Consider the following 27,841-nt stretch of genomic DNA (forward strand, 5'->3'; position numbering starts at 1 on the left):
AGTGAACTGACTGTGGAAAGATCTTTAACCAGACACACAACCTGAAAAAACATCACACCATTCACAGTGAGGAGAGACAGTGCACATGTTCTGTGTGTAGACAAGGCTTCCACTGATTGTCCAACCTGGAGAGACACGAGGAGACCCAAAACATGGAGAAACCGTGGAAATGTGGGGACTGTGGGAAGGAATACAGATTCCCATCTGAGCTGGAGATTCATCGACGCAATCACACTGGGGAGAGGCCATTCATCTGCTCTGAGTGTGAGAAGGGATTCATTGATTTATCCACCCTGCGGAAACACCAGCGAGTTCACACTGGGGAGAGGCCATTCACCTGCTCCAAGTGTGGGAAGGGATTCACTCAGTCATCCAACCTGCAGAAACACCAGCAAGTTCACAGTGTGGAGCGGCCATTCACCTGCTCTCAGTGTGGGAAGGGATTCACACGGTTATTCAATCTGCAGACACATCAGCGAATTCACACTGGGGAGAGGCCGTTCACCTGCTCTCAGTGTGGGAAGGGATTTATTGATTTATCCACCCTACAGAAGCATCAGCGAATTCACACTGGGGAGAGGCCATTCATCTGCTCTCAGTGTGGGAAGGGATTCATTGATTCATCCACTCTGCGGAAACATCAGCGAATTCACACTGGGGAGAGGCCATTCACCTGCTGTCAGTGTGGGAAGGGATTCATTGCTTCATCGATCCTGCGGAAACATCAGCGAGTTCACACTGGGGAGAGGCCATTCACCTGCTCTCGGTGTGGGAAGGGATTCATTGATTCATCGATCCTGCGGAAACATCAGCGAGTTCACACTGGGGAGAGGCCATTCACCTGCTCTCAGTGTGGGAAGGGATTCGCACAGTTATCCAACCTGCAGACACACCAGCGAGTTCACACTGGGGAGAAGCCATTCACCTGCTCTCAGTGTGGGAAGGGATTCACACAGTTATCCAGTCTGCAGACACACCAGCGAGTTCACACTGGGGAAAAGCCATTCACCTGCTCTCAGTGTGGGAAGGGATTCACTTGGTTATCCAGCCTGCGGAGCCATCAGCGAGTTCACACTGAGGCGACGTCAATCACCTGCTCTGAGTGTGGGGAGAGATTCTGTGATTTATCCAGTCTGCAGACACACCAGCGAGTTCACACTGGGGAGAAGCCATTCACCTGCTCAAAGTGTGGGAAGGGATTTCTTGATTCATCCGTCCTGCGGAAACATCAGCGAGTTCACACTGGGGAGAAGCCATTCGCCTGCTCCCTCTGTGGGAATGGATTCACACAGTTATCCAGTCTGCAGACACACCAGCGAGTTCACACTGGGGAGAGGCCATTCACCTGCTCTTAGCGTGGGAAGGGATTACATAGGAACATAGAAAATAGGAGCAGGAAGAGGCCATTTGGCCCTTTGCACCTGCTCTGCCATTCATTATGATCAGGGTTTATCATCTAACTTAATAGCTTAATCCCGATTTCCCCTCAACATCCTTTAATTTCCTTTGCCCTCAGTGCTGTATCGAATTGTTTCCTGAAAACATACAATGTATTGGCCTCAACTATTTCCTGTGGTAACAAATTCCACAGGCTCACCACTCTCTGGATGAAGAAATGTCTCCTCATCTCTGTCCTAAATTGGGGCAGCACGGTGGCGCTGTGAGTTCCCCCTGCTGCCTCACAGCGTCGAGGTCCCAGGTTCGATCCCAGCTCTGGGTCATTGTCCGTGTGGCGTTTGCACATTCTCCCCATGTCTGCGTGGGTTTCGCCCCCACAACCCAAAGATGTGCAGGTTAGGTGGATTGACCACGTTAAATTGCCCCTTAATTTGAAAAAATTAATTGGGTACTCTAAATTTAAAAAACGATCTATGTCCTAAATGGTCTCCCCGTATCCTCAGATTGTGACCTCTGGTTCTCTACACTCCCACCATCGTGAAAATCTTTCCTACATCTGCCCTGTCAAGTCCTGTTAGAATTTTATAGGTTTCAATGAGATCCCCCCCTCATTCTTATCAATGCCAGCGAATACAAACCAAATTGATTCAGTCTCTCATGCAACTGTCCCACCATGCTAGGAATCAGCTTGGAAAACCTGCGCTGCGATCCCTCTGGAGCAAGAACATCCTTCCTCAGATTCAGAGACCAAATCTGCAAACAATATTCTCACCAAGACCCTGCATAATTGCAGCAAGATATCCCCGCTTCTGTACTCTAATCCGCTCGCAATGAAGTCTAGCATATCATTTGTCTTCTTTACCGCCTGCTGTAGCTGCATGCTTACCTTCAGTGACTGGTGTACGAGGATACCCAGGTCTCGTTGCACATTCCCTTCTAATTCATGACCATTCAGATAATAGTCTACTTTCTCGTTTTTGCTACCTAACTGGATAACCTCGCATTTCTCCAAATTATACTACATCTGCCATTCATTTGTCCACTCACTCAACTTGTCCCAATCATACTGAAGGATCTCTGCATCCTCCTCACAGCTCATCCTCCCACGCAACTTGCATCATCTGCAAATTTGGAGATATTGCATTTTGTTCCCTCATCTGAATCGTTAATATATAGGGTGACACAGTGGTTAGCACTGCTCCCTCATGGAGCTGAAGACGAGGGTTCAATCCTGGCCCTGGATCACTGTCCATGTGGAGAGAAGTTCTCCCCCTGTTTGTGTGGGTCTCACCCCGATAAACCAATCATGTGCAGGGTACGTGAATAGTTTTTGAACCAGTTTTCTGACCATCTCAATACACTACCCCAAATCCCATGTGCTTTAATTTTACACGCTAATCTCTTGTGCGGGACTTTGTCAAAAGCCATCTGAGAGTCCAAATATACCACATCCACTGGCTCCCCCTCATCAACTCTACAAGTTACACCCTTGAAGAATTCAGTAGATTTGTCAAGCATGATTTCCTCGTCATAAATCCATGCTGACTCTGTCCGATCCTGCCACTGGTTTCGAAGTGCTTTGCTTTAAAATCTTTGATAATGGATTCTAAAATTTTCTCCACTGCCGATGTCAGGCTTACTGGTCTATAATTCCCTGTTTTCTCTCTGTATCCTTTTTAAATAGTCGAATTTCACAAACCACCCTCCAATCTGCAGGAATTGTTCCAGGGTCGATAGAATCCTGGAAGATGACCACCAATGCATCCACTATTTCGAGAGCCTGAAGTACTTTGGTCGCAGATTATCAGGCCCTGGGGATTTTATCAGCCTTCAATCTCATCAATTTCTCCAACACCATTTTTTTTACTAATATTGACCGTCAGTTCCTCCCTCTCACTAAATCCTGCGTTCCCCAACATTTCTGGTATCTGATTTGTGGCTTCATTTGTGAAGACAGAACCAAAGTATGTATTTATTTGCTCAGCCATTTCTTTGTTCCCTATTATACATTCCCCTGTTTCTGACTGTAGTGAACCTACATTTGTCTTCACCAATCTTTTTCTCTTCACATACCTATAGAAACTTTTACAATCAGCCTAATTTCCTGTTTTATGCCATTCCCAACATCACCACTGCAGTTTGGGGATTTCTTTACTAATTTATTTCCACCTTGGTGTTTCTCAGCTCTACCCATTCAGATTCCACATTATCGGAGCTAATATCCTTCCTCACTATTGCATTAATTTCCTCTTTAACCAGCACTGCCACTCCACTGCCTTTTCCTTTTTGTTCAGGCCGTTCCCCTGCCCTCAATGTGCGAAGGGATTCATCGCTCTTTCTGAGACACCAACAAATTCACAACTGATTACAGGGATTGGATTCTGCTGTTATTTTTTCTGTTCTCAATTACATCCAGGACTGCATTTTGTTCATTCTGTTGGTCAATGGGGATGGTCAGAGGGTTTCTTTCTGCTGGACTGGCCAGTCTCACGGCTTCGTCTCCAGTGGGCTGATTCTCTCTGAGCCTTCTTGCGAATATCTGATTGCACATTTCACAAGGATCAAAGATTGAAAGGGTGTTTGGAGGTTAGACTATGTTTCATTACCATTTCTGTTTGGAAACCCCCAAAATCATGCCACATTGCCATGAAGATGGGCTATGGTGGTTACATAGTTCTTTTGTTTAATATTTCTTGGTGGTCCTCAAGAGAAGAAAACTATCAGGGTATGAGGGGCATGTTGTCTGAGGTGCACTGGGAAACTACAGTAAATAGTACGGTGGGAGACAGGCAATCACTAATATTTAAGGAACTATTACAGATTTACATGGGGATCGGTTAGCTCAGTTGACTGGATGGCTGTTTTGTGCTGAGTGACACCAACAGCACAGGTTAAATTCCCATACCGACTGAGGTTAGCCATGGTCTCTGTCAGTATTGATGCTGCACATTAGCCTCCACCCACCCCTTTATACCCCCCCCCCCCATCAGCATTTCCTTCTATTCCTTTCTCCCTCATGTATGTATCTAGCTTTACGTTCAATAGATTAATGCTGTTGACCTCAACCACTCGCTGTGGGAGTGAGTTCCACATTCTCACCACTCGCTGGGTAAAGAGGTTTCCACTAAAATTCTTATTGGATTATTGAATCCCTTCATAATCTCAAAGACTTTCATCAGTCTTCTCTTTTCCATAATATAGCAGCCCCAGCCTTTCCTGAGTGTTAAATGCTCTCAGTTCTGTATATTATGAATCTTTCTTGCACCTTATCCAGTGCCTCTATTTCCTTTTTCTAAATGGAGATCACCAATGTTGACAGAGCTCCCAGTGTAGTCGAACCATCGTTTTAAACAAGTTGGGCATTTCCTCCGTGCGTTTCAATTCTATCCCTCAAGAATGGAACCCTATATATGGGTCCTACACTTTAGGAAAGATGTGAAGTTCTTCGAGAGGGTGTAGAGGACATTTACAAGAATGGGACGAGAGATGAGGGACTCCAGTTATTTGGAGTGACTGGAGCAGCTGAATTTCTCTCCTGAGAACACAGCATCTGGAGAGTGGGGAATGAGGCCATTCAGCCCTTTTGGACCATGTCGGCTCCCTGTGCATGAAGCCAGTCTGTCCATTGCCCCGTTTTATCCCCGAATCCCTGTGGGTTTATTTCTCTCAATGCCGGTCCAATTTCCTATTGAAATCCTTCTGTCATCTCTGCATCTCCCACCCTCATCGGCAGTAGGTTCCAGGTTGTTTCCACTCCCTTTACATGTACACAAAGCTGCTGGAGCACAGAGGAGTCTATTTGGCCCATTTTCCTGTGCCAGCTCTTTGTACAGCGACCCATTTAATCCCAGAGTTCGACTATTTTGTTTTATTTTTCAGAATGCATCAAATTCCCTTTTGGAAGTTACAGTCCAATGAGATTCTGGCACCGTTTACAGATAGTCCATTCCAAATCACAACAACTCGCTGTGTTTTACAACAGCTAATTGTGGATATGGCGTGTCTGGAGTTTCACAGAGTATTCAAAATGGTGTCAATGCCATTGTTATGACACAAAATGAAGACTCAGTCTTTATCAATGATTCTGGTGAGGACACGGAGTGTATTATATCCTAATTTGTGAATAATTAGAACAAATGTCCATTTCTGTAAAATCTCTCACTACCACTGGACCTCCCAAAGTGTTTTAAAGCCAATGGAGTACTTTTGAAATATATTCATTGTTGTAATGTAGGAAGCTGTAAGTACGCATGTGTAATCACATTTAGTTCTAAAATTGTTATTTTCATAGTACTGTCATTAGTAACAAGGTCAAGGAAGCCCTTTTATACTTCTAGCAAGTGGCTTCCTGCAGCCATTTTCACCTTCTGTACCTTTACTATATTAACATTTGATTTCATAGCAAAAAACAATCATTAAATTAATGATTATTCAGTAGTGAACATTGATTATCATTAGCAAATTGGTGTATTGGGTAATTCTATTGCAAAGACTCGATCTTTATTTTTAAAAATAACACGATCAACCAAAATGTTTCCAGAAACTGCAGAGCTGTCAGAATTTGTTTGAAGAAATAAATTGCTTTATAATTTTGAGAAGTTACTAGACATCATATTCTGCCAAGTCTATGTGGGTTAGGCAGAGGCGTAATGGTATCGTTACTGAGCTAGTAATCCAGAGACTCAGGTTAATGCTGGCGTTCTGGGATCGAATCTGGCTCCAACAGATATTGTAATTGAATAAAAGTCTCAAATTAAAAGTCAAATGTTGACATTGTGGCTTGTTGTAAAAACCTGTCTGGTTCATTAATGTCCTTCAGGAAACCTGCTCTCCTTACGTGGCCTGGCCTACACGTGACTCCAGATCTACAGCAATGTTGTGGTTGACCTGAATGTGCCCCTGAAATTGCCTCAAAAGACACACCGTCCAAGGACAATTGGAATGAGCAGTAAATGCTGGTCCAGCCAGTGACACTCACCTCCCATGAGTGAATACTTTTTAAGAAGGCTCTTTGTTCAGTTTGAAGATGAGTAAGAAACTGTCTCTTTGATTGGATTTCATTTATTATCACTCGTACCGATGTACAGTGAAAAGTATTGGGGCAGCACGGTAGCATTGTGGATAGCACAATCGCTTCACAGCTCCAGGGTCCCAGGGTCGATTCCGGCTTGGGTCACTGTCTGTGCAGAGTTTGCACATCCTCCCCGTGTGCGCGTGGGTTTCCTCCGGGTGCTCCGGTTTCCTCCCACAGTCCAAAGATGTGCAGGTTAGGTGGATTGGCCATGATAAATTCCCCTTAGTGTCCAAAATTGCCCTTAGTGTTGGGTGGGGTTACTGGGTTATGGAGATAGGGTGGAGTTGTTAACCTTGGGTAGGGTGCTCTTTCCTGGAGCCGGTCCAGACTCGATGGGCCGAATGGCCTCCTTCTGCACTGTAAATTCTATGTATTGTTCTGCGTACAGTCCAGTCAGATCATTCCATACATGAAAAAATAAAGTGAGGATCTTGGCAGTTTGCTCAGTTCACAAAAGAAGTTAATGGCTTTGTCGACGCAGATTAATATTTTAATCACCATCCAAAAGATATTGAATGGTAATGTGTGCTCACATAGACAGAACTGAAATGGAGGAAATAGCAGAGATTTAACTGAACCACATTTTTGAAAGTTTCGGCCTTAATGACAGAGAAACAGGAAAAGCCACTCAGGGAGATGAGGAAATCCTGGTTCAGTGCGGATTTGCTGTCACCCCTCCTTTCTTATCCATGAACGGGATTTAGGCTGCAGAATGTTTCACACCAAAACACAGGGGCCAAATATAAGCAACACATAATTCACAATTCTCTTACATTTAACTCTATTTAAATTTGTTTAAAAGCTGACTGTGGTGAAACTCGACAAAGATTCATGGGATTTGTATTACCCAGTGACAAGCTTTCTTTTCTTGGTCAGTCATGTGTTCAATTCAATGGTGTATATTTCAGAGTTATTCAGTGTGAAGACTCGAGAGCTATTCAATTCAAAATGAAGTCATATATAACAAATAAATAAACTGACGTTCAACATTGAATAACAAAACATATTGAGTAAAATTGGTGGAAGATAAGAATGATGCACTGATGATTGAACAGAAAACATTGTTCCGTTAGATATTTACTGAACAAATGCTAAAGTTCAATATAAGTCCGATATCTTATTGTCTTACAAGTTGAGACATTGGTTTTAAAGGAACAGCTGTCTTCATGTGATCAGTGACCTGGCCTTCCAGCCGAACCATTGAAATCTACAGCAAGACTGTGCAGTTGAATGTTGCACAGGTCCATTGGTACTGTGCTTCCAGCTATTTCTGTAGCATGTACTGCCAACTGTTTCTGTAGTATAGCAGTTTTTACATTCGCCTAACATGTGAAAGGTGCCTGGTTCGAAACTGGCAAAAGCATTAAATGCTTTTCATTTATTTAAAATAAATTTTGAGGGTGGGGGGCAATTTAGCGTGGCCAATCCACCTAACTCACACATCTTTGGGTTGTGAGGGTGAAACCCACACAGACACGGGGAGAATGTGCAAACTCCACACAGACAGTGATCCAGGGCCGGGATTTGAACCCAGGTCCTCAGCGCCGTAGGCTGCAATACTAACCACTGCCACGTGCTGCCCTAAATGCTTCCCATACATGATGTGGCAATGCTGGCGTTGGACTGAGGTGAGCACGGTAAGAAGTCTTACAACACCAGGTTAAAGTCCAACAGGGTTGTTTCGAATCACTTGCTTTTGGAGCACAGCTCCTTCCACGGGTAAATGAAGAGGTGGGTTCCACAAACATACATAGAAAAATTCAATGATGCAAGACGTTAATTTGAATGCGAGTCCTTGCAGGTAATTTAAGTCTTTACAGGTCCAGATGGTGCGACTGGAGAGGGGGATAATCACAGGTTAAAGAGGTGTGAATTGTATCAATCCAGGACAGTTGGTAGGATTTTGTAAGCCCAGGACAGATGGTGGGTGGTGAATGTAGTGCGACATGAATCCTAGGTCTTGATTGAGGCTGTTGTCATGTGTGTAGAACTTGGCTATCAGTTTCTGCTGAGCGATTCTGCATTGCAATGCGTCCTGAAGGCTGCCTTGTAGAACGCTTACCTGAAGATCAGAGACTGATTGCCCTTGACTACTGAAGTGTTCCCGACTGGAAGGGAACATTCCTGCCTGGCAGTTGTCATGCTGTGGTTTAGCTCAGTGGGCTAGACAGCTTGTTTGTGATGCAGAACAAGGCCAGCAGCGCAGGTTCAATTCCTGTACCAGCTTACCCAAACAGGCACAGGCTTTTCACAGTAACGTCATACAGTGTCTGCATTGTCCCGCCAATGTACCATGCTCGGGACATCCTTTCCTGCAGCACATGAGGTAGACAACGTTAGCTGAGTTGCACGAGTATGTACCGCGTACCTGGTGGTTGGTGTTCTCGCGTGTAATGATGCTACCCATGTTGATGATCTGGCACGTCTTGCGGAGGTTGCCATGGCAGAGTTGTGTGATGTCGTGGTCACAATATCCTGAAGGCTGTAATTTGCTGCAAACAATGGTCTGTTTGAGGTTGCGCAGTTGTTTGAAAGCAAGTAGTGGGGGTTGTGGGGATGGCCTTGACAACATGTTCGTCTTCAACGATGTCTCGTTGAAGGCTGCGAAGATGATGTCATAGTTTTTCCGCTCCCGGGAATTCAGCAAATAAGGCTCCGGGAGTTCTTCTACAGACCCCAGGAGGCCGACAGTGAACCCAATGAGACAACCAGTGAACTGGAACAGCAGACCGAGATATCTATGGGACTGGAAGATCCAGCCAGCAGGAAGGGACTGGAAAACCCCACGCATTGAAACAATCCGATCAGTTGATTCTGCTGCTCCTCTTCCACTATTGCCTCGAAAGTCCTTTCTCGTCCAAATTCTGAACTCACATCTTTCTCCTCTTTTCCTGCTATCTCCCATCATGCTCTCTGAGCTCCTCTTGTCTCTGATACTTACCCTTTGCTCCTTTGGCTCGATTCTCATTCAACTGTTGAGCATCCAACTTCCACAATCTCTACGTTTCCATGGTATCTCCATGGAGTCAGTGTCTTTGTGCATTTCCTCTTTGGACAATCAAGTGAAGCTTCGTCCTCACACAGAACATGTGTATGGTTTCTCCCCTTAGTGAACGGTGTGGTGTTTTTTCAGGCTGTAACTAGTTAAAGCTATTTCCACAGTCCGTCCACTGGAACACACTCACTCGGGTGCGTGTGTGTCTCAGTGCTTTTCCAGTCACACGTATGTTTGAAATATTTTCCCACAAACAGAACAAACATTTTTCATTCCACATTCATAGTCGAAGGATATTCAGGTCCTGATCAATTAAGTGACACTGTCAGATCTTAATGTGATATTTGGAGTTTATAAAGGTCACACTATCAGTCCAGGTTAGAAATTCAGAACAGACACTTCCAGTTTCTGTGGAACATTTTTGTCTCTCTTCTTTCCCCAAAGCTGTAAATCTCTGTCCCACACACTCTCCCACCTCCCTGGGGCTGAAATCCAAATAAAGTATTAGATCATTATTTCTGTATCCTTTTACTGTACCAATGTTATATAATTAGAGGTACGAATATGCGTTATAAATCACTTCATTCATGACTTTCATTCATGACAGACATTAATGTGAATCACCCTAACTGAGCAGACAGAATAACAGATGTTAACCTTGTGTCCAGAACTGACCATGTGGAGACTTGATGAGCAATCGCGAAGGTCTTCTCTCCAAATCTGGTTCTCTTCCTGCTTCCGAAATAAATTCAATCAAATATGGAGAAGACTGAATCCACTCTGAAGTCCCTGCTCCAACCTTCATTCCTGACATACTGACTCCATCCCTCTCCCTGGCAACAGTCTGAGACTTAGCCAGTCTCTTTGTAAACTTGGTTTCACATTTGATCCAATATGAGCTTCTGACCTCATAGAATTTACAGTGCAGAAGGAGGCCATTCAGCCCATTGTGTCTGCACCGGCCCCTGGAAAGAGCACCCTAGCTAAGCACACACCTCCACCTATCCCGTAACCCCACCTAACCTTTATAGATACGAAGGCAATTTACCATCGTCACCTCCAGATTCGACAATTCAATTACACAACTGGCTGCTCTCCCACATTCTACCTTTGTAAACTTAAATCTATCCAAAAGTTTGCGACCCATGTCATAATTCACAGCAAGTTTCCTTTCCCCTATGATCCCTATGCTCTGAGACTTGCATTCGCTCCCAGTCAATTCTCACCCTTGTTTTCAAATCCCTCCATGGCCTCGTCTCTCCCTGTGTCTGTCATCTCCTCCAGCTCCACAACCCCCTGAGATATCTGCACAGCTCTGATCCTGGACTCTTGCACATCCCCGATTCTAATTACTCTGCCATGGTTTTAAGTTCCCTCGGCCCCAAGCACTGAATTCCCTCCCTAAACCTCCCCGTCTCCACCTCACTTACCTGTCAGACTCTTTAAAACTCACCTCTTTGACCAAGTTTTTGATCACCTGTCCTAATATCTCCTTTTGTGTCTGTGTCTCACTTTGTTTTATAATGTTCCTGTGAAGTTGACTGGGATGATTTATGATGTTAAAGGTGTTATATAAATAGAGGTTGTTGTTGTTGACTGTAACCCTGGGGCTGGTTTAGCTCACTGGGCTAAATCGCTGGCTTTTAAAGCAGACCAAGCAGGCCAGCAGCACGGTTCGATTCCCGTACCAGCCTCCCCGGACAGGTGCCGGAATGTGGCGACTAGGGGCTTTTCACAGTAACTTCATTGAAGCCTACTCGTGACAATAAGCGATTTTCATTTCATTTTTTTTCATTTCATGAAGCCTACTCGTGACGATAAGCAATTTTCATTTCATTTTCATTTCATTTCAACCCTGACCTCCTGTTTTACAATATCCCATTGGTTTCACATCAATCTCTATCTCTGATGTTTTGGCCCCTGCGGGTTGGCAGCCTCTATAAAGACGGCGGCCGTTAACTCAGGCCTGTCACCGGGAGCTCGATGCAAACCCGGGCCCGGAAACTTCTTATTGGGGTTTGGAACCTACATCGGGTTTCAGCGAAATCTCCCGGCCGAGTCCAGCATCGGCACTGCGCATGCTCCAGCTCACCATGCCCAGGGAGTGATTGACGGAAGCTCTGGGCCAATAGAAAGAGAGGGGCGGGATTGGAGGACCGAGTGGTTGCAGCGAGTCCTCCAACCAATCGTAGTGAAGGAGGGGCGGGGCTGATCCCGGTCTCGGACGTAGGCTGGAGCATGCGCAGTACCGTTGAGGTCTCACGATTCAGGTGGTCAGGTGGAAATCCTGATCCGATCAAATTCGGTTTGGTGAGTCATGGGGGAGGGATGGAGCCGGAGGGTGCAGCGGGAGGCTTCATAAACACTCCGTAGCGGCCCAAAGCCCCGAATATGAAGCTCGGATATGGCAGCTGAACCGGCGAAAGCTGCTCGGGCTTTTCCCTGAGACAGGCCTGGGTGGCCGGGCGCTGCGGAGGGAGCGTGAGCCCCGGCTTTGCTCCGCCTCCCATTCACTCTGATTGGCTGGAGGACCAGCCGTTCTTGTTCGGTCTTCCAGCCCCGCCCACTCTTCCTATTGGTACGAACCTGCCGTCAATCAGTCCCCGGGCATTGTGAGCTGGAGCAAACCCTTCACCATCATTGTCAGCTCCCTGGTTTGCAGGAAACTGGGAGTGGAGGAAAGAAATGGTGAGATGGGTTTGGATTTCAGCCCAGGGAGGAGGGGTGTGTGGGACTGGGATTTACAGCTTTGGGGGAACAAGAGAGAAAAAAATGTTCCAGAGAAACTAGAATTGCCTGTTTAGAATTTCTATCCTGGACTGACAGTGATGGCTTTTGTAAACTCCTTTTATGGGGGGTTAGAATTGGAGAATTTGCACACAACAAACTGAACCCAACGGAAAGGTTTGTCTCTTTGTGAATTCTATCCTGCATTGACAGTGATGACTTGTGTAAAATGAGAGATTACAGCTCTCAGGAAAGATTAAATGGAGTGGGGCCCTATTTCTGTCGACAACAACAAATTAAGCATTGACCTGCTATAAATCTTTTAAATTATCAGTAGTTTGGAGATGGGCGATGTGAGAGAGTGACCATCAATAAACAACAAGTCATAAATGCAAGAAAGTTACGAATAAATCCAAGTGAATAATACAGACAAAAGTATTTATCACGGGTTCAGAATGTGCAACTCGTTACCATGGAAAGGAGTTGAGGGAAAGTGCTGAGATGTTTTCAAAAGGAAACGGGACAAGCACATGAGAGAAAATGGAATCGAAAATCAGCTGAAAGGCTGAGATTTGATCGGTGTGACAGTCGGAGATATGCGCCGAGTATTGACAGCAGCAGAATCTGTGACAGAATGGCCTGGTTGTATCTTATATATTCACAGTAATTCAATGTAATCTCCTTTTACAGAATATTTGCAGTTGCAAACATCATGTTGAGATCTGACAGAGTCACTTGATTCATCAGGACCGGCCTTTCAACGTGGAAGGAGAAATGTGTGTCTGTTTTGTCTTTCGGAAAAAAACTCAAAAATCCCTGTGATTGGAAAAGCACCAAGACACAGACATCGAAGTAATTTTCCACAGTTAGCTGGAACTGTGCTTTAACCAATCACACAGCATGAAATTAAATTGCAGCATTTACATCAGGGAGACACCGTACTCAGGCTTCAACTGATGATCCAAGTTGGAGAGACATAAGGACATTCGCACCAAAGGAATCAAGAAGCAGCAATAGGACATTCAGCCCCGTGAGCCTGTTCCACCATTTAATAACATCACGGCTGACCTGATAGTGACCTCAAATCTGCATACCACCTACACCTGATAACTTGTCGATAACCATGGAGAAACCGTGGACATGTGGGGACTGTGGGAAGGATTGACTTACCCTTCTGAATTGGAAACTCATCAAAATATTCATACTGGGGAAACGCTATTCACCTGCTCAGTGTGTAGGAAGGGATTCACTTGGACATCATACCTCCTCACGCACCAACTTGTTCATACCGATCAGAGACCGTTTAAATGTGCTGACTGTGAGAAGAGCTTTAAACGCAGAAATAATTTACTGACACATCAACGCACTCACACTGGGGAGAGGCCATTCACCTGCTCCGTGTGTGGGAAGGGATTCACCCTGTCATCCCACCTCCTGGAACACCAACTTGTTCATACTGATCAGAGACCTTTCAAATGTGCTGACTGTGAAAAGAGCTTTAAAAGTAAAAAGGATTTACTGAGACACCAACGCAGTCACACCGGGGAGAGGCCATTCACCTGCTCCGTGTGTGGGAAGGGATTCACTCAGTCATCCCACCTCCTGGAACACCAACTTGTTCATACTGATCAGAGACCTTTTAAATGTGCTGACTGTGAGAAGAATTTTAAAAGTAAACAGGATTTGCTGAGACACCAACGCACTCACACTGGGGAGAAGCCATTCACCTGCTCCCTGTGTGGCACGGGATTCACTCAGTCATCAATCCTCCTGACACACCAACTTGTTCATACTGACCAGAGACCTTTTAAATGTGCTGACTGCGAGAAGAGCTTTAAAAGTAAAAAGAATTTACTGGTACACCAACGCACTCACACTGGGGAGAGGTCATTCACCTGCTCCATGTGTGGGAAGGGATTCACTCAGTCATCCTACCTCCTGGAACACCAACTTGTTCATTCTGATCAGAGACCTTTTAAATGTGCTGACTGTGAGAAAAGTTTTAAAACTAAAAAGGATTTACTGAGACACCAACGCACTCACACTGGGGAGAGGCCATTCACCTGCTCCGTGTGTGGGAAGGGATTCACTCAGTCATCAATCCTCCTGGAACACCAACTTGTTCATACTGATCAGAGACCTTTTAAATGTGCTGACTGTGAGAAGAGCTTTAAAAGTAAAATGAATTTACTGAGACACCAACGCAATCACACTGGGGAGAGGCCATTTACCTGCTCCGTGTGTGGGAAGGGATTCACTCAGTCAAACCACCTCCTGGAACACCAACTTGTTCATAATGATGAGAGACCTTTTAAATGTGCTGACTGTGAGAAGAGCTTTAAACGCAGAAAGGATTTACTGACACATCAACACACTCACACTGGGAAAGGCCATTCACCTGCTCCGTGTGTGAGAAGAGATTCACATCTTCATCCCAGCTTCTGCAACACCAGCGAGTTCACACTGGGCAGAGGATGTACTCTTGCCCCGTGTGTGACAAGAAATTTACTCAGTCATCCCACCTGATGACACACCGACTTGTTCACATTGATCAGAAACCTTTTAAATGTTCTGACTGAGAAAAGAGATTTAAAAGTAAACCGAATCTGCTGAAACACCAGCGGGTTCACACTGAAACAGAATAATAGAATTTACAGTGCAGAAGGAGGGCATTCGGCCCATCGAGTGCACCGGCCCTTGTAAAGAGCATGTTACATAAGCCCATACCTCCAACCTAACCCATAACCCCACCTAACCTTTTTGGACACTAAGAGCAATTTAGCATGGCCAATCCACCTAATCTACCCATTTTTGGACTGTGGGAGGAAACTGGACACCCGGAGGAAACCCACGCAGACATGGGGAGAACGTGCAAACTCCGCACAGACAGTGAGCCAAGCCGGGAATTCTGGGACCCTGGAGATTTGAAGCAGCAGTGCTAACCACTGTGTACCGTGTGGCCCACACGTGGGAGCGATTCTGGGGAGAGGCTGTTTAACTTCTCCGTGTCTGGGAGGAGATTCACTCAGTCAAATAACCTACACAGACATCAGCAAGTTCACAGGCAACAGCAGGGTTTGGATTCAGCTTTGTTGCTGCTATTAGTCACATCCAGGACTGAATGATGCCTGGACGTCTGTTTCCAGTGGGGCTCCACAGTTTTCTGTGATATATCAATGATTTAAACTTAAATGTACACACCAGGATTATACAAAAGTTGCTGATGTGTTTTAGACAATGAGGGAGAAAGCCATGGACTGGGTCAGGTGGACAGAAAAGTGGTGAATGGAAATTTAGATAATGAGAGGTTAGGAACACACTTCAGTCAACTCCCAATAGAAATAAGGTCACTTCAGGATAATGGAAAAAAAACTGATTGGTGAGGAAGCAACAAATAATCCTTTTTTAAAAAAAAATAAGTTCAGAGTACCCAATTATTGTTATTTATTTTTCCAATTAAGGGGCCATTTAGCCTGGCCAATCCACCTACCCTGCACATCTTCGGGCTGTGGGGGTGAAACCCATGCAGACACGTGGAGAATGTGCAAACTCCACACGGGCAGTGACCCAGGGCCGGGATTCAAACCCGGGTCCTCAGCGCTGTCGTCCCACAGCTAACCACTGCTCCACGTGCTGCCCTAGCTACAAATAATTCTAATAACTTTCTTGAACAGTTCTCAAATGGAAAGGCACTTGACCACACGGAAACTAAGGATCTGTGATCGACATTTGATCTAGCAAGTCATATTTAGGGCATAGTTAGAAACAGAGGGCATTCATTTAAAGTGATTAGAAAAATAAGCAATGCTGAGCAAGGTGAGGAGAGTGGGCAAAGAATACAATGTGGAACAGTGTGAAGTTATGCACTTTGGAAGGAGAAATGGAGCCTAGACTATTTTCAAAATGGGAAAATGCTGAGGAAATCACAAGCACAAAGGGACTTGGGAGACCTGCTTCAAGATTCTCTTCAGGTTAACGTGCAGGTGCACTGCAGCCTCACGGCGCCGAGGTCCCAGGTTCGATCCTGGCTCTGAGTCACTGTCAGTGTGGAGTTTGCACATTCTCCCCGTGTTTGCATGGGTTTCGCCCCCACAACTCAAAGATGTGCAGGGTAGGTGGATTGGCAACGCTAAATTGCCCCTTCATTGGAAAAAATGAATTGGGTACTCTAAATTTAAAAAAAAGTAAAAACAAAAGGTTAATGTGCAGGTTCAGTCGGCAGTTAGGAAGGCAAATGCAATGTATTCATGTCGAGAGGGCTAGAATACAAGACCAGGGATGTACTTCTGAGGCTACATAAGGCCCTGATCAGACCCCATTTGGAGTATTATGAGCAGTTTTGGGCCCCGTATCTAGGGAAGGATGTGTTGGCCTTGGAAAGTGTCCAGAGGAGGTTTACAAGAATGATCCCTGGAATGAAGAGCTTGTCGTATGAGGAACGGTTAAGGACTCTGGGTCTGTTCGTTGGAGTTTAGAAGGATATGGGGGGATCTTATTAAAACTTACAGGATACTGCGAGGCCTGGGTAGAGTGGACATGGAGAAGATGTTTCCACTTGTGGGAAAAACTAAAAGCAGAGGACACAATCTCAGACTAAAGGGCGATCCTTCAAAACAGAGTAAGAAGTCTTACAACACCAAGTTAAAGTCCAACAGGTTTGTTTCAACTCACTAGCTTTTGGGGCACAGTTCCTTCCTCGGATGATGAGGAGGAATGAAAACAGATGAGGAGGAATTTCTTCAGCCAGAGGGTGGTGAATCTGTGGAAGTCTTTGCCACAGAATGCCGTGGAGGCCAAATCACTGAGTGTCTTTAAGATAGAGATAGATAGCTTCTTGTTTATTCAGGGTTTATGGAGAGAAGGCAGGAGAATGGAGATGAGAAAAATATCAGCCATGATTGAATGGTGGAGCAGATTCGATGGGCTGAGTGGCATAATTCTGCTCCTATGTCTTACGATGTGAATAGAAACATTCTGTGCTGCATGTGGGATCATGAATGCACTGCTCAAAAATGTGGTGGAGGCAGATTCAGTTGATGCCTTGAAAAGAGAATTGGACAACTATCTGTTACTATCTGATCAACCATGACCTTATTAAATGGTGGAGCAGACTGGGCTGAATAGCCAACTCCAGCTCCTTGCTCATCTGTTCGTATCTTTTGAGGAGAAAAATATCTGCAGAGTTCAGGGCCAATGACAGGGGATTGTGACTGTTGCAGAAAGTTGGCACAGATACAATTTGTTGAGTGCCTTTGTTTTGTGCTGTCACCTTTCTATGCCACTGTGTTATGAGGGAAATGCAATGCACCAATGCAAGAGAGGCAGATTGCTCCCTCGATTTGGATTGGATTTGTTTATTGTCACGTAACCGAGGTACAGTGAAAAGTATTATTCTGTGAGCAGCTCAAACAGATCATTTTGTACATGAAAAGAAAGTAAACTAAAAAGAAAATACATAATAGGGCAACACAAAGTACACAATGTAAGTATATAGACAAAGGCATTGAGTGAAGTGTACAGGAGTGTAATATTAATCAGGTCAGTCCATAAGAGGGTCATTTAGTAGTCTAGTAATAGCGGGGAAGAAGCTGTTTTCAATCTGTTTGTGCGTGTTCTCAGAGTTTTGTATCTCCTGCCCGATGGAAGAAGTTGGAAGAGTGAGTAAGCTGGGTGGGAGGGGTCTTTAATTATGCTGCCCGCTTTCCCAAAGCAGCGGGAGGTGTGGATAGAGTCAATGGATGGGAGGCAGGTTTGTGTGATGGACTGGGCTGTGTTCATTACTCTCTGAAATTTATTGCGGTCTTGGGCCGAGCAGTTGCCATACCAGGCTGTGATGCAGCCAGATAGGATGCTTTCTATGGTGCATCTGTAAAAGTTGGGAAGAGTCAGTGTGGACATGCCAAGTTTCCTTAGTTTCCTGAGGAAGTATGGGCGCTGTTGTGCTTTCTTGGTGGTAGCGTCGATGTGCGTGGACCAGGACAGATTTTTGGTGATGGAAGCCCTATGCCCCAGTGCAGGAGAGGCTGGATGTTGGGCAGTGTGAGCTGAACATACATGGCTGGATAAAGACTGAGGCAGATGTCAAGACCCTTGGAGTGAAAACAGGTCTGGAGGGAGTGGGTCAAAAAACCTGGGGAGTTGCATTTTGCATGAATTGTGAGTGTGATCCAGTCACAATTATGAACAGTAAACAAACCTATCACTGGTTTGACGAGATAATTTACCCTGTCCCAGGTGTTGTAAATACTGTACATACTGTAGATCAGCCTGCTTGCTGCCCATGTCTAAGTGATATCTTATCAGAATAATGTGCTTCTGTATTAAATAAAGTATCCAAACCTCTCATTGTGCTTCATGTCCAGCATCTTGCCTAACTGTGGATCTTCTGTTTTGCTAACTGGGAAATAGAACCTCCCTGTTTACTAATTGCTCTATGGCGGCTGTGTTACCCAGAATCCCCCGGGCTGCAGTAAGTCCCCTATCAGTGAGTGTACGAGGCCAGTGCACAGGTGCAGTGTGGGTGTGTGCTCTGAGCATGCTCAGTGTCAGTCATGGTGAGAGAGTGAGGAGGAGCTGGTTGAACACAACAGTGAGCTGTACCCCTGTGAGAAGGGCATCTCCCAGTCTCTGTTTGACTCTCCTGCAGCTTCCTGTCATGGTTGAGTTGGACAAGGAACTCTCATCATTTGAGCTGGAAAAGGCCATTGATTGCTGAGCAAGCAGAAAGGTGCCCGGCAAGGATGGAATTCCAGCTGAACTGCTCACACACAGAAAGTCCCATCGACTGTCACACCTTCCTGCCCTCCCCTTTTGGGCTGTGAGACTGGTCCATGGAACATGTGTGATGCAATAAAAACAGCAGTGACAGAGGAGACAGCATCAACTACAGGGACATCTCACTCCTTAGAGTCAGGGGAAGACCTTCACTTGGGTGATGTTTAAAAGATTCATCTGCTTGGAAACTGTGTTTATCCAGAATCACAGTGCGGTTTCTGTGCTGACAGATCTACAGTGAACATGATCTTCTCCACACACCAGCTACAAGGGAAGAGAACAATTGGGATTTGATCTAAAGTGTTTGTGCTGAGAAAGTGAAATGTTCTAATTACTGAGTGAAAGTAAACCTTTCAGTGTGAATCACAATTTACTGGGACAATTAGGAAAAGGCACCAAACGTTTCAATCTCTGAAGATAAACTTCAGCCTTGAAGTTATGTTTCGGAGCTCACAAGCTGTGGGAAGCTTTGTGAATGTTTCCTCTTCCCTTTTGTAAACAAGCAAAGAAGTTAACCTTTTCCCCTGACAGCACGGCAACAATTTGAAAGAAAGACTTTGACTTTTAAAGATTTGGCTTCACCCCATTTGTTAGGATCGTATTTCCAGCCGTGGGAATCATCCTGGGCGGGATGGAAATTTGCTGGAACATTTTTTTTTTTTATAATCATAGAACATAGAATGATACAGCGCAGTACAGGCCCTTCGGCCCTCGATGTTGCACCGACATGGAAAAAAAAAACTAAAGGCCATCTAACCTACACTATGCCCTTATCATCCATATGCTTATCCAATAAACTTTTAAATGCCCTCAATGTTGGCGAGTTCACTACTGTTGCAGGTAGGGCATTCCACGGCCTCACCACTCTTTGCGTAAAAACCCACCTCTGACCTCTGTCCTATATCTATTACCCCTCAATTTAAGGCTATGTCCCCTCGTGCTAATCCTAATCTTTATTGTCATAAGTAGTCTTACATTAACACTGCAATGAAGTTAGTTAAAAGCCCCTAGTCAGCACATTCCGGAGCCTGTTCAGGTCCACAGAGGGAGAATTCAGAATTGTCATGTGAGAGTACCTTTAAGAACTGGGTGTTTATCAAATAGCTGTAGTGGGTGTACCTTTAAGAAATGGGTGTACCTTCAAGAAATGGGTGTTTATCAAATAGCTGCAGGGAAGACAGACAGCCCAGCTCCACCCACACTCTGATATCACTGCAGCTATTTGATAGACACCCATTTCTTAAAGGTACATGCACTACAGTATTTTGATAAACATCCAGTTCTTAAAGGTACATTTACTACAGCTATTTGATGAACATCAAGTTCTTAAAGATACATGCACTACAGCTTTCTGATAAACACCCAGTTCTTAAAGTACTCTCACATGACAGAATGTCCAAATTACCTAATACCACGTCTTTCTGGATTTGTGGGGGGAAGCCGGAGCATCCGGAGGAAACCCACGCAGACATGGGGAGAACGTGCAGACTTCGCACAGTGACCCAAACCTGGGACCCTAGCGCTGTGAAGTAACTGTGCTAATCACTGTGCGACTGTGCTACCCCATTAAACGTCCTTTACCTTGGGCGGGAATTTCCAGTCTTGGGTTGGGGGAGGCGGGGTGGGGGGGGTGGTTGGGGAAGGAGTGGGGGGGATGGGGGACGTGCAACCGGAAAAAAATCCCTTCCCACTCTCGGAGCAGTGAACGGCCTCTCTCCAGTGTGAATGCGCTGGTGTTTCAGCCGGAGGGACTGCTCAGTGAATCCCTTCCCACACACGGAGCAGGTGAACGGCCTCTCTCCAGTGTGACTGCGCTGGTGAATCAGCAGATCCATTTTGCTGTTGAAGCTCTTCTCACAGGCGGAACATTTAAAAGGTCTCGTGTCAGAGTGAACACATTGGTGTGAATCGAGGTGGGCAGACTGAGTGAATCCATTCCCACACTCCAGGCAGGTGAATGGTCTCGCCCCAGTGTGAACACGCCGGTGTCTCATTGGGATTGATAACTGAGTGAATCCCTTCCCACACACAGAACAAGTGAATGGTCTCTCCCCAGTGTGAACTCGCTGTGATCCAACAGTTTGCGTAACTGCGTGAATGTCGTCCCACACTTGGGGCAGGCAACTGGTTTCTCCCCAGTGTAAACTCGCTGGTGTAACAGAAAGCTGGATAACTGAATGAATCCCTTCCCACATTCAGAGCAGGGATAAGGCCTCTCCCCGGTGTGAACCCGCTGGTGTATCAGCAGATTTGCTTTTTTAAAGCTTTTCTCACAGTCAGAACATTTAAAAGGTCCGGTGTCAGAGTGAACAAGTTGGTCTGTAGTGAGGTGAGTTAGTCGAGTGAACCTCTTCCCACACTTGGAGCAGGTGAATGGTCTTTCCCCAGTGTGACTGCGCCGATGAATTTCCAGCACAGGCGGGATATGAATCCCTTGCCACAGTGTGGGCTGAAGTTAGAAATAGGAAAGGAGCGGTCACCTTGTTTGGAGTTTTCTATAGGCCCCCAAAAAGTAACAGAAGAGGTGGAGGAAGAGATTGCAATGCAGATTTTGGATAGGTGCGGTAGTCACAGCGTAGTTGTCATGGGTGACTTTAACTTTCCAAATATTGATCGGAACCACTATAATTCAAATAGTTTGGATGGGGCTGTTTTCATCCAGTGTGTGCAGGAGGGTTTCCTCACACGATATGTGGATAGACTGACAAGAGGCGGGGCCACATTAGATTTGGTACTGGGTAATGAACCGGGCCAAGTGTTAGATTTCTTTATGGGAGAGCACTTTGGAGATAGTGACCACAATTCAGTGATTTTCACTATAGCAATGGAGAGGGATAGGAACAAACGGCAGTGCAAGGTTTATAACTGGGGGAAGGGTAATTATGATGCGATTAGGCAAGAATTGGGGAGCATAAGATGGAAACAGGAACTGTCAGAGATAGGCACAATTGAGATGTGGAGCTTGTTCAAGGAGCAAATACTGCGTGTCCTTGACATGTATGTCCCTGTCAGGCAGGGAGGAAATGGTCGAGTGAGGGAACCATGGTTTACAAAAGCGGTTGAATGTCTTGTCAAGAGGAAGAAGGGGACTTATGTAAGGATGTGAAAACAAGGTTCAGTTAGGGCACTTGAGGGATACAAGATAGCTAGGAAGGAGCTCAAGCAAGGGCTTGGGAGAGCTTTGAGGGGGCATGAGAAGTCCTTGGCGGGTAGGATCAAGGAAAACTCCAACGCTTTTTACGCTTATGTGCGGAATAAAAGAATGACCCAGGTGAAGTTAGGGCTGGTCAAGGACAGTAGTGGGAACGTGTGCATGGAGTCTGAAGATGTAGGAGAGGCCCTGAATGAATACTTTTCTTCAGTGTTCACAAAGGAGAGGGGCCATGTTGCTGAGGAGGATAGCCACAGGTAAATTATTGGAAAGTGTCCTAAGGGATAGGATTTATGATCATTTGAAAAGATATAGCACAATCCAGGATAGTCAGCATAGATTTGTGAGGGGTAAGTTTGATTGTATTCTTTGAGGAGGTAACTAAGTACATAGATGAAGGTAGAGCAGTTGATGTCGTATACATGGATTTTAGTAAGGCGTTTGATAAGGTGCCCCATGGTTGGCTCAGGCAGAACGTAAGGAGGCATGGCATAGAAGGAAATTCGGCCAATGGATCAGTAACTGGCTATCACATAGCAGACAGAAGATGGTGGTAGATGGTAAATTTTCATCCTGGAGCCCAGTTACCAGCAGTGCACCACAGGCATCAGTGCTGGGTCCTCTGCTATTTGTGATTTTTATCAATGACTTGGATGATGGAGTTGAAGGTTGGGTTAGTAAATTTGCTGATGACACCAAGATTGGTGGAGTAGTGGATAATGTGGAGGGCTGTTGTAGGCTGCAAAGAGACATTGATAGGATGCAGAGCTGGGCTGAAAAGTGGAGTTTAACCCTGTTAGGTGAGAGGTGATTCATTTTGGTAGGACAGATTTGAATGCGGATTATAGGGTTAACGGCAGGGTTCTGAAGAATGTGGAAGAGTAGAGAGATCTCGGAGTTCATGTCCATAGATCTCTGAAAGTTGCCACCCAAGTGGATAGAGCCGTGAAGAAAGCAGATAGTGTGTTAGCGTTTATTAACAGGGGGATTGAGTTGAAGAGCCGTGAGGTTATGCTGCAACTTTACAAGACCTTGTTTAGACCACATTTGGAGTATTGTGTGCAGTCTGGTCACGTCATTATAGGATGTAGAAGCATTGGAAAGAGTGCAAAGGAGATTTACCAGGATGCTGCCTGGATTGGAGAGTAGGTCTTATGAGGAAAGGTTGAGGGAGCTAGGGCTTTTCTCATTCCAGTTTTCTCCCACTGTCCCAAGATGTGCAGGTTTGGTGGATTTGTTATGCTAAATTGCCCCTTGGTGATCAAAGGTGAAGTGAGGTTACGGGGAGAGGGCAGGGAGGGTGCGCCAGCATTGGGGGGGGGGGGGGGGGGGTGCACATTTGTAGGGTTGGTGCAAACTCGATGGGCCGAATGGGCTCCTTCTGCACTGAAGGGATTCTATGATGCTGCCAGACATGTTATGTTCATCCAGCATTTTCTGTTTGTACTCTATATCACACACATTTTTAATTCACTAATTTTACTTACTGAACCACTCTACCATCAACTACTGGAAGCAGTGTATTGGTGTTGCAGCTTTTCTATAGAACTTTCTCTCAAGTCTGATCTAATGGGAGGCAGAGGCAGCTGATCGGATTGACTCAATCTCAGTCACAAAGAAGCTCCACAAGGTCCTCACACTTCTTGTTGGAGGTGAGGTTGGAAGAGACACGGGGAAGCGAGAGAACTTCAAAAGGAACTAACTTGTGTCAGAGATATTAACAAGTTTCAACACGCTGCATATTTAACAAAAATATAATTTATCTGACTTTTAGCCAGAATATTAGCCACTGTAAATGGGGTGGAGTTTGTTATCAGCAGAAAGAGACCCAAATTAATATGTTTCAGTCCTGAATGTGAGGAACAGCAAAATCCAATTACTGTCGTTACTTGCGGCCTCGTTGGTGCGTCAGCACATGTAATGACTGAGTGAATCCCTTCCCACACTCTGAGCAAGTGAACGATCTCTCCACAGTGTGAATTTGCTGGTGCTTCTGCAGGATTGATGACCGAGTGAATCCCTTCCCACACTCTGAGCAGGTGAATGGTCTCTCCCCAGTATGAACTCACTGGTGTCTCAGCAGTTCGGATGACTGAGTGAATCCCTTCCCACACTTGGAGCAGGTGAATGGTCTCTCCAGGTGAATGGTCTCTCCCCGGTGTGAACTCGCTTGTGTCTTAGCAGTTCGGATGACTGAGTGAATCCCTTCCCACACTTGGAGCAGGTGAATGGTCTCTCCAGGTGAATGGTCTCTCCCCGGTGTGAACTCGCTTGTGTCTTAGCAGTTCGGATGACTCAGTGAATCCCTTCCCACACTTGGAGCAGGTGAATGGTCTCTCCCCAGTATGAACTCGCTCGTGTCTTCGTAGGGCCGATGACTGAGTGAATCCCTTCCCACACTTGGAGCAGGTGAATGGTCTCTCCCCAGTATGAACTCGCTGGTGCTTCTGCAGGGTTGATGACCGAGTGAATCCCTTCCCACACTCGGAGCAGGTGAATGGCCTCTCCCCAGTGTGAATTCGCTGATGTACATTTAGGTCAGATGATTGTCTGAACCCAGTCCCGCAGTGAGAGCAACTAAATGGTCTCTCGCCAGTGTGAACACGTTGATGGCTCATCAGTGCCCCAGAACTTTTATAGCACTTCCCACAGTCTGGACATTGAAACGGTCTCTCATCAGTGTGAACTCGCTGGTGACTCAGCAGGTGGTCTGAAATAGTAAATCCTTTCCCACACTCTGAGCAGGTGAATGGTCTCTCCCCAGTATGAACTCGCTGGTGTCTCAGCAGTTCGGATGACCGAGTGAATCCCTTCCCACACTTGGAGCAGGTGAAAGGTCTCTCCCCAGTATGAACTCGCTCGTGTCTTAGCAGGTTGGATGACATAGTGAATCCCTTCCCACACTTGGAGCAGGTGAATGGTCTCTCCCCAGTGTGACTGCGTCGATGAGTTTCCAGCTGGGATGGGGAAGTGAATCCTTTCCCACAGTCCGCACATTTCCACGGTTTCTCCTCAATCTGACTGCATTTGTGGCTTGTGAGGCCTGATGATTGACTGAATCCTCGTCCACACACACAACACGTGTACGGTTTCTCCCCAATGTGAACGATGCTCTTTCCTTCCATGTTCAAAATCCTATGATGTTCAGGATATGATAAATTGAGGGTGTGATGTTTTGGTTTGAGATTCACGACCTTTGAAGCCTCCCCTTCGAACACCCTGCGAAACAGATTCAAAACAGAAAATAGGGAATGAGAGAGAACCCACAAAAACACAAAAGCAGGTTGTGAAATTGAGCTGAATGAATCTGGTCATTTGTGGGGCCGGCACTAGGAAAAAGTGACCATGAAAACTGCTGGATTGTCATAAACACCTAACTGGCCTCTTTGGGAGGAGAGTGAAAGAGGTGAAGAGGGATTTTATATATCTCCAAGACATACTAAGAGAGCAGTTGGCAAAGCAAATTCGATCTTGAGCTTCATAAACAGTAATATTGATACCAAAACTATGCTTCTGGTGGCACAGTGGTTAGCACTGTTGCCTCACAGCACCAGGGACCCAGGTTCATTTCCGGCCTTGGTGACTGTCTGTGTGGAGTTTGCACTTTCTCCCCGTGTCTGCGTGGGTTTCCAGCTCAGGTTTACTCTAACAGTCCACAGAAGGGAAAGTTAGGTGGATTGGCCTTGATACATTGCCACTTAGTGTCCAGGGATGTGCAGGTTAGGTGGGGCTATGGGGTTACAGGGACAGGGTAGGGGTGTGGGCCGAGGCAGGGTGCCCTTTCAGAGAATCAGTGCAGACTCGATGGGCTGAATGGCCTCCTTCTGCACTGTCGGAATTCTATGGTTCTAATTCTATTCTATGAATCTTTATAAAGCTCTGTCCACCACTCTTCAGGAAGGATGAGAAGATGCAGAGGAGATTTACCAGAATGGTTCCAGCAAAGGAGGTTGAGGGAGATTTGATTCAGGGACACAAGGTTATGCCAGGTTTCCATAAGGTGGACAAAGAAACTATGTTTCCATTCACTGATCGTACAAACAGTCAGGACACAGATTTAAAGTTTTGGGTAAAACCTGGATTGAACGATATAAGATAGAACATAGAACGATACAGCGCAGTACAGGCCCTTCGGCCCTCGATGTTGCACCGACATGGAAAAAAAAAACTAAAGGCCATCTAACCTACACTATGCCCTTATCATCCATATGCTTATCCAATAAATTTTTAAATGCCCTCAATGTTGGCGTGTTCACTACTGTTGCAGGTAGGGCATTCCACGGCCTCACCACTCTGCGTAAAAAACCCACCTCTGACCTCTGTCCTATATCTATTACCCCTCAATTTAAGGCTATGTCCCCTCGTGCTAGCCACCTCCATCCGCGGGAGAAGATCCTGAGGGGTTTTGACAGGGTGGATGTGGAGAGGATGTTTCCTCTTGTGGGAGAATCTGGAACAAGGGGGTCACTGTTGTAAAGTGAGGGGTCACCCAGTTCAGATGGGGATAAGATTCTGTTTCTCGAGGGTTGAAAGACAGGGGGTGGCATAGTGCTTAGCACTGCTGCCTCACAGCACCAAGGACTCGGGTTCAATACCCACCCTGACTGTGTGGAGTTTGCACTTTCTCCCCGTGTCTGTGTGGGTTTCCTCCGGGTGCTCTGATTTCCTCCCACAGTTCAAAGATGTGCAGATTAGGTTGAATTGGTTAGGACTGTATTCGCTGGAGTTCTGAAGAATGAGGAGGGATCTCATAGAAACCGATAAAAAATGGGTGGTGCAGTGGTTAGCACGGCTGCCTCATGTCACCAAGGACCCAGGTTCCATCCCGACCCCGGGTCACTGTCTGTGTGGAGTTTGCACGTTCTCCCTGTGTTTGCATGGGTCTCACCCCCACAAATCTAAAGATGCGCAGGGTAGGTAGATTGGCCACGCTAAAATTGCCCCTTAAGTGCAAAAATAGAATTGGGCATTCTAACAAAAAACAGAGTGAGACAGAGTAGATTCAGGAAGGATGTTCCCGATAGTGGGTGTGCCCAGAAATAGGGGTCACAGTCTGAGGATACGGGGTAGACCATTTAGGACAGAGATGAGGAGAAATTTCTTCACCCAGAGAGTGGTGAGCTTGTGGAATTTGTCGCCACAGGAACTAATTAAGGCCAAAACATTGCATGTTTTCAAGAAGTAGTTAGATACAGCACTGAGCGTGAAGGGGATCAAAGGATATGGGGGGAAAGCGGGATTAGGCTATTGAGCCTAATCAGCTCTGATTGTAATGAATGGTGGAGCAGGCTCCAAGGGCCAAATGGCCTCCTGCTCCTATTTTCTACCTTGCTCTGTATCTGTGCATGTAAATGGTCCAGGAGGTGTGAGGAAGAATGTTTTTACGCAGCCAGTGGCAATGACCTTAAACTTGCTGCCAATGACGGAGTTTGGAAATAGACACAATAAATGATTTTTTTTTTAAAAACTGGATAGAAACCTGAGAGAAATAAAGCTGTTTGGATACAGAGACAGAGCAGGAGAATGACTCTGACTGGATTGCTCCAGATAATAATAATATTTATTAGTGTCACAAGTAGGCTTACATTCACACTGCAATGAAGTTACTGTGAAAATCCCCGAGTCGTCACACTCCGGCTCCTGTTCGGGTACACAGAGCGAGAATTCATAATGTCCAATTCATCTAACAAGCACGTCTTTCGGGACTTGTGGGAGGAAACCG

General features: G+C 45.8%; 1 protein-coding gene and 1 pseudogene across 1 annotated transcript; one reads left to right on the top strand and one right to left on the bottom strand.

Annotated features, from left to right (window-relative positions):
• Positions 1–245: 245 nt before the first annotated feature.
• LOC119960577 (oocyte zinc finger protein XlCOF6-like) lies at positions 246–13,559 on the top strand (the record flags this gene model as incomplete). The annotated part of the gene is made up of 2 exons (XM_038788247.1): positions 246–1,252; positions 13,493–13,559. Coding segments are annotated over 2 exons (1,074 nt in total), but the record flags the coding sequence as incomplete, so codon positions are not given.
• Positions 13,560–23,861: 10,302 nt separating this feature from the next.
• Positions 23,862–25,076, bottom strand: LOC119960576 (annotated as a pseudogene).
• Positions 25,077–27,841: the final 2,765 nt, after the last annotated feature.

Source organism: Scyliorhinus canicula, unplaced genomic scaffold (genome assembly GCF_902713615.1).
Source record: "Scyliorhinus canicula unplaced genomic scaffold, sScyCan1.1, whole genome shotgun sequence".
Taxonomy (NCBI): Eukaryota; Metazoa; Chordata; class Chondrichthyes; order Carcharhiniformes; family Scyliorhinidae; genus Scyliorhinus; species Scyliorhinus canicula.